General features: G+C 41.9%; 1 protein-coding gene across 6 annotated transcripts in view; it reads left to right on the top strand.

Annotated features, from left to right (window-relative positions):
• The window catches only part of plch2a (phospholipase C, eta 2a), a 166,258-nt gene that overhangs the window by 114,579 nt on the left and 39,028 nt on the right, over positions 1–12,651 (top strand). For 5 of the 6 annotated variants that reach the window (XM_025901547.1, XM_025901546.1, XM_025901545.1 and 2 more), the window contains exons 5-8: positions 8,294–8,464; positions 9,005–9,098; positions 9,986–10,189; positions 10,770–10,890. In XM_025901547.1, coding sequence (XP_025757332.1) covers positions 8,294–8,464; positions 9,005–9,098; positions 9,986–10,189; positions 10,770–10,890 — 590 coding nt within the window. The remainder of the gene's footprint in view (positions 1–8,293; positions 8,465–9,004; positions 9,099–9,985; positions 10,190–10,769; positions 10,891–12,651) is intronic. The other variant, XM_025901544.1, reaches the window with a different exon arrangement.

Below are 12,651 nucleotides of genomic sequence, written 5' to 3'. Positions count from 1 at the left end.
TTTTCACTGACCACGGCGGGTCCGCAAATTTTTCACTGACCACAGCGGGTCCACAAATGCATAGGTAATACTTTTTAATCGTCTCTCGTAGCTCACAGTATTTATTCTCAGAGTTACTTCAACACAACAGACCTTAGTTTCACTTTACTGCTCGACTGGCTTTACTGCAAAAGCACAAGCTTACGGCTGACCTGAGTTTCTCTTAAATCATATATCAACTTCCTCGGACTCTTGCGTCCGGTATTTTACTCTTTTTCTCACAATTAAGTGTCTCCCTAACAATGATCCTCTGCGATCACCGGGGCTATATCTGAGGCCACAAAATCTCAGCGGGGCCCCTCCCCTAGTTTAATACCCAGGAAACGTCTTTCCCGGGGGTGGAGTCCTCCGGCTCCGTGACTTTTAAACACTTATAATCTCTTTATTCCTTAATCACAGCTCAATCTGTCTTCTCTCTATTTCCTTAAAACAACGTCTCTAGTTACTTTTAGCTCAGTACTGCTTTTTCCGAGCGACCGTGAATGCAACACTACTCTTAAGTTTCACTTTCGCTGCAAACAAAACTCAACACAGAGATCAACAGATGACCACTCGACTACCTGTTTTAGAATTTATAATCCACTACAGCACAATTTCTGTTTAAGAGGTTTGTGCCTTACCTTTTTATTATGTGGGCCCAGTAGTCGAGCTGTCACCGTGACCTCTGCCGTTCGATTACCTAATCCGGGCTCGACCTCCGCCGACAACAAACACCTGTACTTCTTTCTGCTGATCGTCAGTTGCCCGCATCCTCCACCAAATGAAGCGAGATCGATCAACTGCAGACCAGACAACAAACAACGGAGGCCCCAGAAAAGTGCAATCAAACGATGAGTTTATTAACAACGGAGAACAACCGTCAGCATATGGCTTATTTGCTCTGACCAAAATACACTGAGTTCTGGTTTTATAGCATAGAGGATGACACCCCCACATACACGTCAATACAGGTCAAAAATACATTATGTCCAGTCATTGTTTACAGACAAGGGTACATCTTGTACATCTCTAATAACTATAAACAGACATATAACTTCTCTTTTTGATAACACCTTCCTTTTAAGGTAATAACTTCAAGCTTCAGGGCCTCTAAGGGCTAATAATGGACCCTCGTCCTCAATCACTAAGTAGACTGAATTGGCGCAGGTCTCGAATAAGAAGCAGAAGACACTTGGGCCTTCGCTCAGGCCTGCTACTAGATTTATGTGTATTGTAAGCATGCATGCAATTAACCTGCTATGTTCTCATCTTCCCTCAACATGTATCACCTGGACACTCTCACCAGTGAAGCTTAAAACCCTCTTGGATAGAACATCAACTCTAAACAAGCACAGTTATGCATTGTGTATAGAATGAACTCAACCTGTGAATAGAATGAATGTGATGACAAACATATTCAATGCAATATGAACCCTGTACACAATATTACTGATAAAATAATACTGTAGAACATGTTATTAATGCATTTATCATAAGGCAGAGTATATGGCAGCAATAAAAGAATCTCTAAATCCCAACACCTGTCAGGGTTCATGTGTGGAATTTCTTGCCTTCTTAATGGGGCTGGGACCATCAGGTGTGTTGTGCAGAAGTCAGGTTGGTACACAGCTGACAGCCATGTTTGACAACTGTTAGAATTCATATTATGGCAAGAACCAATCAGCTAAGTAAAGAGAAACAACAGGCCGTCATTACTGTAAGAACTGAAGGTCAGTCAGTCTGGAAAACTTTGAATGTGTCCCCGAGTGCTGTTGCAAAAACATCACTACAACAAAACTGTCTCACATGAGGACGCCCCAGGAAAGGAAGACCAAGAGTCGCCTCTGCTGCTGAGGATACATTCATCCGAGTCACCAGCCTCAGAAATCACAAGTTCACAGCAGCTCAGATTAGAGCCCAGATAGATGCCACACAGAGCTCCAGTAGCAGACACATCTCTACATCAGCTGTTCAGAGGAGACTGTGTGAATCAGGCCTTTATGGTCAAATAGCTGCTAAGAAACCACGACTGAGGAAAAGCAACAAGCAGAAGAGATTTGTTTGGGCCAAGAAACACAAAGAATGGACATTAGGCCAGTGGAAATCTGTGCTTTGGTCTGATGAGTCCAAATCTGAGATGTTTGGTTCCACAAAGGTGAACTGATGGTGTCTACATGCAGGGTTTCCACTGTGAAGCATGGAGGAGGAGGTGTGATGGTGTGGGGGGGCTTTGCTGGTGACACTGTTGGGGATTTATTCAAAACTGAAGCCACACTGAAGCATCATGGCTACCACAGCATCCTGCAGCAACATGCCATCACATCATTGATTTTTCAACAGCACAATGACCCCAAACACACCTCCAGGCTGTGTCAGGGCTGTCTGACCAAGAAGGAGAGTGATGGAGTGCTGCACCAGATGGCCTGGCCTCCACAGTCACCTGACCTAAACCCAGTGGAGATGGTTTGGGATGAGATGGAGCGCAGAGTGAAGGCAAAGGGGCAACAGGTGCTCAGCATCTCTGGGAACTCCTTCAATACTGTTGGAAACCATTTCAGGTGTCGACCTCATGAAGCTCATGGAGAGAATGGCAAGAGTGTGCAAAGCAGTAATCAAAGCAAAGAATCTGAAATATAAAACATGTTTGGAGTTATTTCACACTTTTTTGTTTACTATATAATTCCACGTGTTCATTCATCGTTTTAATGCCTTCAGTGAGAATCTACAATTTAAATAGTCATGAAAATTAAGAAAACCACTAAATAAAAAGGTGTGTCCAAACTTTTGACAGGTAGTGTACTTGTTGCTGGTGTCACAAGTTTCCAAGACTACTAGAGATAGAATCATGTCTTGTATGTATTATATGATATCCTTGATCTCATCCAGTAGGGCTGCCACAAACTATTATTTTGATAGTCGACTAATCAGATCATGCATCCACTGGACGTAAAACATAAAGCTTTTATTGCACCAGCATGCATTTACTCTTATGTAACTATCATTAGCTTACAGCTTGAAGTGATTAAGGTATGTGCTAACTAAAAATAAAGACAAGATGGTAGTTTATTAAACTTTTAATGAAATTAGCAGATTATAGCAACAAACCGAAAAGAAAGTATTTAGCTAGCTTTGATTGTGTGAGGAAGCGTCCCTCATTTTCGCTCCACCATTTAAGAGGATCATCCTTTTTAGAGACTGTGGCCTCTTTAAAGTACAGCTGAACTTCACTTCTCACAACTTGGACATCTTGGTCCTCCTTAGATGCTTCTTCCTCATTTTCACCCTGACTGTCAGTATCAGACTTAAGGAGGGTGTCCAGAGCAGTCTTTTCAGTTCTACCTGAACCATTGGCCGTATGCAGTTTTTCATGCTCATGTGCCCCAGCATTTGCTTCTTTAATAGTCCCCTACACTCTGATGACATCATCAGGAGCCAAAAACTTCAGCTTTCTTGGGGTCCAAGGCAGCTGTGAGAATAACAGGAGTTTCTTTCTCTGCTGAGAAAATGCAAATACTCCCCCATCTCTGTGTTATCCCTTTTTCTGCACTGGCAATGAAAGATTTTCCTGAGCTCGTCTCAAATTGGATTTGGTGTACAGCCCATGTCAGCCCTTTGACTACCTGTGGAAGACCTGAAATGGTCGTGAGCTGTTGTCCACTAAGGTGAACAGTAGCAATCTCAAAAGGCGCCAACCCTTGCTTCAGTTCTTCAAGCAGCGCCCCCCTCTTTGGCTTCAAGTCGAAGTAGTATTTCCCCCTCGGAGTTACCTCGAGATCTGAAAGATTGGCAGTGAGAGGCGTCTCTCTATCATGTGGAATGTACTATTCCATCTTGTACTGACATTTTTGATCAGTGCATTTTTGTTCACATTCATTTGCTCCTGTTTCATTTTTAGCCTTGTACTAGCCCAGCTCACTTCACTTTAAAGTGCTCCTAGTGCTCTGCTGATGGTGGTTTCTTTGAGAGCAGTATTGACTATGAGCTGGAGGGTGTTAGTCCAGCACAGCGGATAGAGGCTCATCCATGTTTTTCTTCAAGCAGTGGCATTGCTGCCGCCATATTGGAACCACTGTCATGTACAAATGCTTTTATTTTGGCAGGCAAGATGTCAAACTTTGTTAACATCTCTTCCATCCATGTCATTATATTGGCACCAGTATGCCTCCATCTTCCAATCTTCCAGTCTTCACTCAGGAAATTGCAAGACACACCAGGGTAGGGCTCTGTTGCACGACTGGTAAAGACATCAGCAGTCAGGGTGATGATACCTTTGACACCTCTGCTTTACCTAAAGATATGACATGATATGGAACAATAGTAAGCATTAAGGAGAAAATTACAGTATACTTTTTTCATTATTAATAATGTTTGTCAGTTTATGCATCAATAAACAATAAATAATAAACAACAATAAACATTCAACATATCTGTGCAAAAAATCTTTACATTACATGCTCAGTCAGCAAGCTCTTAATATTCAATTCAATTTTATTTTATTTACACAGCGCCAAATCACAACAACAGTCGCCTCAAGGTGCTTTATACTGTAAGCTAGACCCTACAATAATACATACAGAGAAAAACCCAACAATCATATGACCCCCTATGAGCAAGCACTTTGGCGACAGTGGGAAGGAAAAACTCTTTTAACAGGAAGAAACCTCCAGCAGAATCAGACTCGGGGAGGGGCGGGGCCATCTGCTGCGACCGGTTGGGGTGAGAGAAGGAAGACAGGATAAAGACATGCTGTGGAAGAGAGACAGAGATTAATAACAGATATGATTCAATGCAGAGAGGTCTATTAACACATAGTGAGTGAGAAAGGTGACTGGAAAGGAAAAACTCAATGCATCATGGGAATCCCCGGCAGCCTACGTCTATTGCAGCATAACTAAGGGAGGATTCAGGGTCACCTGGTCCAGCCCTAACTATATGCTTTAGCAAAAAGGAAAGTTTGAAGCCTAATCTTAAAAGTAGAGATAGTGTCTGTCTCCTGAATCCAAACTGGAAGCTGGTTCCACAGAAGAGGGGCCTGAAAACTGAAGGCTCTGCCTCCCATTCTACTTTTAAATACTCTAGGAACAACAAGTAGGCCTGCAGTGTGAGAGCGAAGTGCTCTAATAGGGTGATATGGTACTACAAGGTCATTAAGATAAGATGGGGCCTGATTATTTAAGACCTTGTATGTGAGAAGCAGGATTTTGAATTCAATTCTGGATTTAACAGGAAGCCAATGAAGGGAAGCCAATACAGGAGAAATCTGCTCTCTCTTTCTAGTCCCTGTCAGGACTCTTGCTGCAGCATTTTGGATCAGTTGAAGGCTTTTCAGTGAGTTTTTAGGACATCCTGATAATAATGAATTACAGTCGTCCAGCCTGGAAGTAATGAATGCATGAACTAGTTTTTCAGCATCACTCTGAGACAGGATATTTCTAACTTTAGAGATGTTGCACAAATGGAAGAAAGCAGTCTTACATATTTGTTTAATATGTGGATTGAAGGACATGTCCTGGTCAAAAATGACTCCAAGGTTCCTCACAGTGTTACTGGAGGCCAAGGTAATGCCATCCAGAGTAAGGTGTTTTTGTTTTTGTTTTTTCTGGATAGCATTACCTAAGATTTTTTGGGCTGGGTTTTATCTGAATTTCAAAGCAGAAAATTAGAGGTCATGTGGGCCTTTGTCTTTAAAAACATTCCCACAGTTTAACTAATTGGTTCGTTTTATCCGGTTTTATGGATCGATAAAATGAAAACTGACTTTGTGCTGAAAAAAATGATGCCAAAGAAGGTGAACTGTTTTTAAAACCGAAAAATAAATGTAAAGTCAAATTAGTGAAAAACTGCCAATTTCATCCTGGACCCCAAAGGATTAATGGTGCCGGAAAAATTCAAGAACATCATTCTCATAAAGCCCTGATGTGTCTTTTGTCCTGTCCTCGTCTTTTCACCCCAACCGATTGTGGCAGATAGCTGCTCCTCCCCGAGCCTGGTTCTGCTGGAGGTTTCTCCCTGTTTAAAAGGGAATCTTCTCGTTCCTGCTGTCACCACGTGATTGCCAGAGGGTTTTCTCTGTATTGCTTTAGGGTCTTTACCTTACAATATAAGGGGCAGTGAGTAGTTGTGATTTGACGTTATATAAATAAAATTGAATTCAATTAACCATGACACACACGGTTTATGTAACTGAGCCACAGTCAGCAAGCCTGAAAAATACAAGATTCATTGACAACCATACAAAACAGCTGCTGCAACAGGCGTCCCTCTCATCGTACCATCTGATCTAGCCTTGTTGTGTATTTGTTCCAGGAAATGGAGACCTGTATACATTTGTAGTGACAAAGCAGAGCTACATCTGACTTAAAGGGGCTAAAGCACCTTAAAGCTACAAAGGGGTGGCTGTGGCTCAGGTGGTAGAGCAGATCAGCTACTGATCGGAAGGTTGGTGGTTCGATCCTTGGCTTCCCCAGTCTGCATGCCAAGTATCCTTGGGCAAGATACTAACCCCGAGTTGCCCTCCGATGCGTTCATCGGAGTATGAATGTGTATGAATGGAGTTTACGCTGCACTTGAGTTTAGAAGTGCTTGTATGAGTGGGTGTGAATGGGTGAATGAGGCATGTTGTATAGAGCGCTTTGAGTACTCCGGGAGAGTAGAAAATATATAAGAATCAGTCCATTTACCATTTACATCGTTATTGACACAGGTTGGCTGTAACAGCTGGAGGTGTTATTGTACTAAATAAAATGTAAAGAAGCACGGCTCTTCAGCAGGGGTTTTGCTCAATGATTAATCACAGTGGAGTCTTGCACATGTGCATGTGGGGTGCAAGCTTTGTAGGAACAAGAAGCGGCTGGACTGATTGGTGAATTAGTCGACATTAGCTGTCGAGTATATTGGTTCATAAATAAGAAATGGGAGTCAGTAAGGCTAGAATGATGGTTTCTGCCTGTCTTTAAGTTGCATTTCCCCTACTCTGTTATACTGCTAAGACCATCTGGAAAAGGAAGATTACGTCCTGTTCCCACAAATTCACTTGTTACAGCAGTACAACAGACTGAAGGAAAGGTGATTTAGAAAAAAAAAAAACCTACGTGGCCCTGTGTGGGAAAAGTGATAACATAAATGAACTGTGCTGTGTCACATCTTTGGAAAGCCACACCCAGGCCTGGTTACTGTCACACCTCCTCTCAGTTACTCAAATAGGGCCTGTCTGATAAAGTGGAATATTCAGGAACAAGTGAGAAACCAATTGAGGTTATAAAGCTGTGGGACTCCAGCAAACCGCAGTTTTAATATTTCTTTTTAATGTTTAAATGTGTGTCATGATCTGAAACATTCAAGTATGACAAACATATAAATCACACCACTTTATCCTAGAAAAATTCAATTTCAACACAATTCAGTTTTGTTTTATATTGTCTATAGTGCCTTTGGGTCAGGGAACAGGTTCTGATCATTTAATTATTTTTTTAAATGATAATAATGATAATAATGATAATAATAATAATATTATTATTATTATTATTATTATTATTATTATTACAGGTTTTAATAATTTTATCATCGGTGGTGAGTTGGATCATGTGGAGATTAAAGATGCAGAGCTGGCTTGGCAGAGGCCCCAGTCCATAAGATGTTCAGCTCTCACTGCCAGCACAACTTTGATGGGACTCTAACGGAGGCTTGGTACATTCAGTCTGAACATATTATTTGGATAAAAGTCTCGAATTTACATCACTTAAGATATTTGGAACAAATTGATTTCTTTTAAGTAACGACAAAGAATGATTTCTTTGTCGTTACTTAAAAGACAAAAAATGTGGCAGCAACAACCCAGGCCTTGAGGGCCGGTGTCCTGCAGGTTTTAGATCTCACCCTGGGTCAGCACACCTGAATTAAATGATTAGTTCATTACCAGGCCTCTGGAGAACTTCAAGACATGTTGAGGAGGTCATTTAGCCATTTAAATGAGCTGTGTTGGATCAAGGACACATCTAAAACCTGCAGGACACCGGCCCTCGAGGCCTGGAGTTGCCCACCCCTGCCATAGAAGCATGTGTATAAGTCTAATGTTGTGAGCCCAGTGTGCATGAAGCTGCTCTGCAGACAAAAGACAAAATCAGCTGTAAATATCACAATAATCAATTATCTAGTAGGCAAACAAGGAAACCCTGTAGTACTGCTGGAAGCACTATAAAGAGTATTAGGTATTGCAGTATTACAGTATTAAGACAGTTTTCTAACACTGGAAATTTGTCTCGTACCTGATGCGTAGGAGGCAGACACAGATGACACCCAGGGAACTCTGGGCTTTGAGGAGTTTTGTTCCTTCTACAAGATGATGTCGACCCGCAGGGATCTGTACCTGCTCATGCTCAGCTACAGCAACCACAAGGACCATCTCAACACTGATGACCTGGCCCGCTTCCTGGAGACTGAGCAGAAGGTACAAACTGGTTCTAATGGGACTCAAAGTTACTTTGCTTATTGAAGCGGCTCTTTTTGTCCTGGGCTACGAGGAGGGCTGCTCTTGGAAGGAGTTGGGCTGGAGACAGGTGAGGAGCGTTAAGCTCCACAGCCTGGTTCTGACCAAGCCTTTCCTCGCTAGCGAGTAAAAGACCGGTTGAAGATGTTCTGTCTTGTTTCTTTCGTTAACGAGAATAAGTCTCTAAACTAGTGGGGCCTGTGGAAGCACAGACTCAACATTTTCAGTTCAGCTTTGTCTTATTTTTGGACTTTTGTTTAAATACACCTTTTCAGGACCCTTGGTTTCCAGGGTGACACCCCCCCACCCCCACCCCCCACCCCCAACACGCTAACAGCGTCAAGACCTTATTGTAAAAATGTCAGGTGGAAATCTGATTGACCAATGGGGAGAGCTGCCAAACAGCTGATTCCTGAAGCCAAGATGAAAATAAAAACATGCAGCCAGATCACCAATTGGATCAAAAGGGTATTTGTGACATGAATGTTTTACATTTTATAGATGACCAAGGTTAGTAAAGACCACTGCCTGGACATCATCAGCAAATTTGAGCCATGCTCTGAGAACCAAAAGCAAGGCGTTTTGGGAATTGATGGTAAGTTCCTCTTGAATTTTTGAATACTCTTAGTTTTCTTCTAGTAAATGTCTCTGGGACTTTCCTGTTGCGTTATACTGCTTTTTGAAGTGCAGTCTTATAGTGAGGAACCAGGCTGTGGTTGATGTGTTAAAGACCTTCATCTTCAGATTCTAGCAGCTTCTTTTTGTTCAGTGCTTACATCGTTTCTGGTTTTAGGAAATGCCACTGGAATTTGATTTTGGACAAAATGACCAATCATGTGTCAGCTACAGGTCTACATCAGCAAAAGACCAGCTGATCTCCAAGAACCATAATGTTAAAGATGAAACACTAAGAAGCAGCATGCAATGGCGAAAAAAAGAAGTGATTTTATGCAATAGAAATATTTAGTTTAAAACTTTAGTGTAAAACCATATTTATTATCATCATAGCAATATGAGGGAAATGCCCCAATATTTTGCTAATATAATGCAAAACTACAAGCTACTGTAATCCAGCTATGTCAGCATCTTTTGTCTAATACTGAAAAGTATTTTTGTTCTCTTAATGTTGTGATTTTTTTCACTTTTGTTCTCATTTTCTTTTAAATAAAGGAACTAAAGTTTTATAATATTTCTGTATTATATGTCCTGATAAAATATTGCATTTCTAATAATTTCTATATTTTATGTTTTCATTAAGCATTGTGAATGACATATAGAATCTGAGTGTTTAAAGTGAACATATTTCCCTGTTTCCAAACTCAGAGCTATACCTGTGCAGAACATACTACTACATTAAAGTACTATGATTTAAAAACTTCCAATATAGTTGAACCTACACTTCAGACTAGACCTGAGACCAAATGATTGGATAAATGATTAGACGAACCCTGTAGGAAAATTCTTTGTCCAACTTCGTTCCAGGTTTTACAAATTATATGCGCAGCCCAGCAGGGGACATCTTCAACCCAGATCACTACAGCGTGAACCAGGACATGACCCAGCCCCTGTGCAACTACTTCATCGCCTCATCACACAACACTTACCTGATGGGTGACCAGTTAATGTCACAGTCCAGGGTGGATATGTATGCCTGGGTGCTGCAGTCTGGCTGTCGCTGTGTGGAAGGTTAGCATGGACTCATACATACACTCACAGTACACAGGCACATCTTAAATAGTGTCATACTCTTAAAGGCAGGCAGTGGTCCCAATTTTTGGATTGCCTTGTTTGTTTAATTCAACAGTTTACAGAATCTGACTCAGACAACACTGTAACACCAATTAAAGTAATAAGCTGTGTTCTTAATTTAGCCTGAACATTGCACTGTCTTGACCTTTAGGGCTGGAGCATTGTGTTGACACATTGTGTCAGAGACTTTGGGGTTTTGTAGGGTTTTTTTTTTTTGGTTTTTTTTTAGTTAGTCATTAGTCATCTGGGTCAGCTCTGTTAATAAAAGGTTACTGATACACTCTTCTTAGTTATATTACATTATATTAGTGTGTAGTGTAAACTGACATTCAGGGTGCCGTGTGTGAACTTGCCTGCAGGCTTCACTTATCTTAGTTTTGTCATATAAACAAATAAATGGTAATTAGGGGACATGTTGTCCTTATCTTGTCTTTTTAAACTCTATCCCATCATTGTCTTGCTTTAGTAAGTTTTGCACATTTCAGTGACAGCTTTGTCTCTTCTTTGCTGTCCACAGTTGATTGTTGGGACGGTCAGGACGGCGAGCCCATTGTCCATCATGGCTACACCCTAACCTCCAAGATCCTCTTCAGAGATGTCATTGAGACAATCAACAAGTACGCCTTTGTCAAGAATGAGTATGTTTGCTCTCACTTATGCTTCCATAGTTATCCTTTTTAACTGACTTGCACTGAGGGGCGGGTTGTGCCAATGAAAAAATTGCCAAATCTTCTCTGCTAATGCCAAACACCTCCTGCTGCTATTGACTCTTGTTTTGAAAGTCTGGTACCTCAGGTTCTGATTATCTGGAGACTGTTTGGTACCTTATTAGCAGCACCTGTTAGCATGGACCCTGCTAAAGCAGTCAGTTGGTGCATGTCATGTTTAATTGATCAGGATAGGGCCTGTGCTATACGGCAACTTCAAACTGGTGTTCTGCAAAACCAAGTTGCAACATGATGTGAAGCGACCCCTATTACCATCTCCACATTGATGGCCAAGTTCCATACAACGAGGGATTTCAAAGACAGACCATGAAGTGGACATCGCAAGAGGACGACAGCACAAGAAGAGAGTTACCTCATCTTATCAGTACTCGGGCTCTCTACCCTGACAATCTGGAACAGACTGCACCAAGCCTTTTCAGTCCCATAGAGAGGCATGCCATGACTGCCCTTCTCCATCGGGGCCTGATTGCACTGGTGCTGGCAATGTGTACATTTGAACCTGGAGATGTGGAGGAACCTTATGCTCAGCAATGAGTCCAGATTCTGGCTATGGCAGTTGGACTGTAGAGTTAAGAAGAAGACGTGGAGACCGCTATGCTGATTGCTGCACCGATAGTGTAACAGCTTTTGCAACATAAAAACAAAGCCACACCTCTTGGCATGTAACACACCCACCCATTAAGAACCAAACTTGGGGTTTGGTGACATATCTAAATAGCACTGGAGAGTCTGCTACAAAGTTTTCCAAACCTTTTTTGTGACGGATGTCGAGAACATAGTTCTGAATAATCAGTGACCAACCCATAAGCCACTGGTTGTGATTATACATCCTAGAGAGGAAAACCAAAGGGTTGTGATCTGTGAACTCTGACTTGACTCTATATAAACTTCAAAATGTTGCAGCGCCCACAACAAAGCAAGTGTCTCCTTTTCAATGGTAGAATACCTGAGCTAATGTTTATCAAACTTTCGAGAGAAGTAACTCACAGGATGGTCAATGCCCTGGGTATCCTCCTGGAGAAGCACTGCTCCTGCCCCATCTGCGCTGGCATCTATTTCCAGTTTGAATGGTAAAGAGAAGTTAGGAGCAGACAAGACAGGAGTGCAACAAAGTAGGCTTTCAAAAGCTTGTTGGCAACCCTTAGACCAAACAAAAGGCTTTGAGGGACTGGTTAAGTCAGTGAGAGGGGCAACAACAGAGGAAAAATTTTTACAAAATCGCCGGTAATATCCTGTCATCCCAAGGAAACGGCGCAGTTCCCTCCTTGTGGTTGGTTGGGGGAAGTCCTTAATTGCAGAGACTTTGGCATCTGCAGAGCACACTTTTTGTAGACCAAGGCCAAGGTAGAGGACACTGCCTCTAGCAAAGTTGCACTTGGCAAGGTTCAAAGCGAGGGATGCATTTTCTAGGCTACTGAAGACTTCTTTCAACGTAGCCATGGGGGTTGCCCAGTCACTACTATACACAACTATATCATCTAAGTATGCTCTACAATTGGGGATGTTTCCCAAAACTTTGTTGACCAGTCTCTGAAAGGTTGCAGGAGCATTACACATGCCAAAAGGCACAACTGTGTACTGCAGGAAGTGGTCAGGAGTTACAAAAGCTGGAATGTCTGATGCTTCCCGTGTCAAAGGCACTTGCCAATATCCTTTTAACATGTCAAGTTT

Source organism: Oreochromis niloticus, linkage group LG20 (assembly GCF_001858045.2).
Source record: "Oreochromis niloticus isolate F11D_XX linkage group LG20, O_niloticus_UMD_NMBU, whole genome shotgun sequence".
NCBI classification, from domain to species: Eukaryota; Metazoa; Chordata; class Actinopteri; order Cichliformes; family Cichlidae; genus Oreochromis; species Oreochromis niloticus.
Note: the sequence above shows the minus strand (reverse complement) of the source record. Positions and strands in the feature narration are given on the sequence as shown.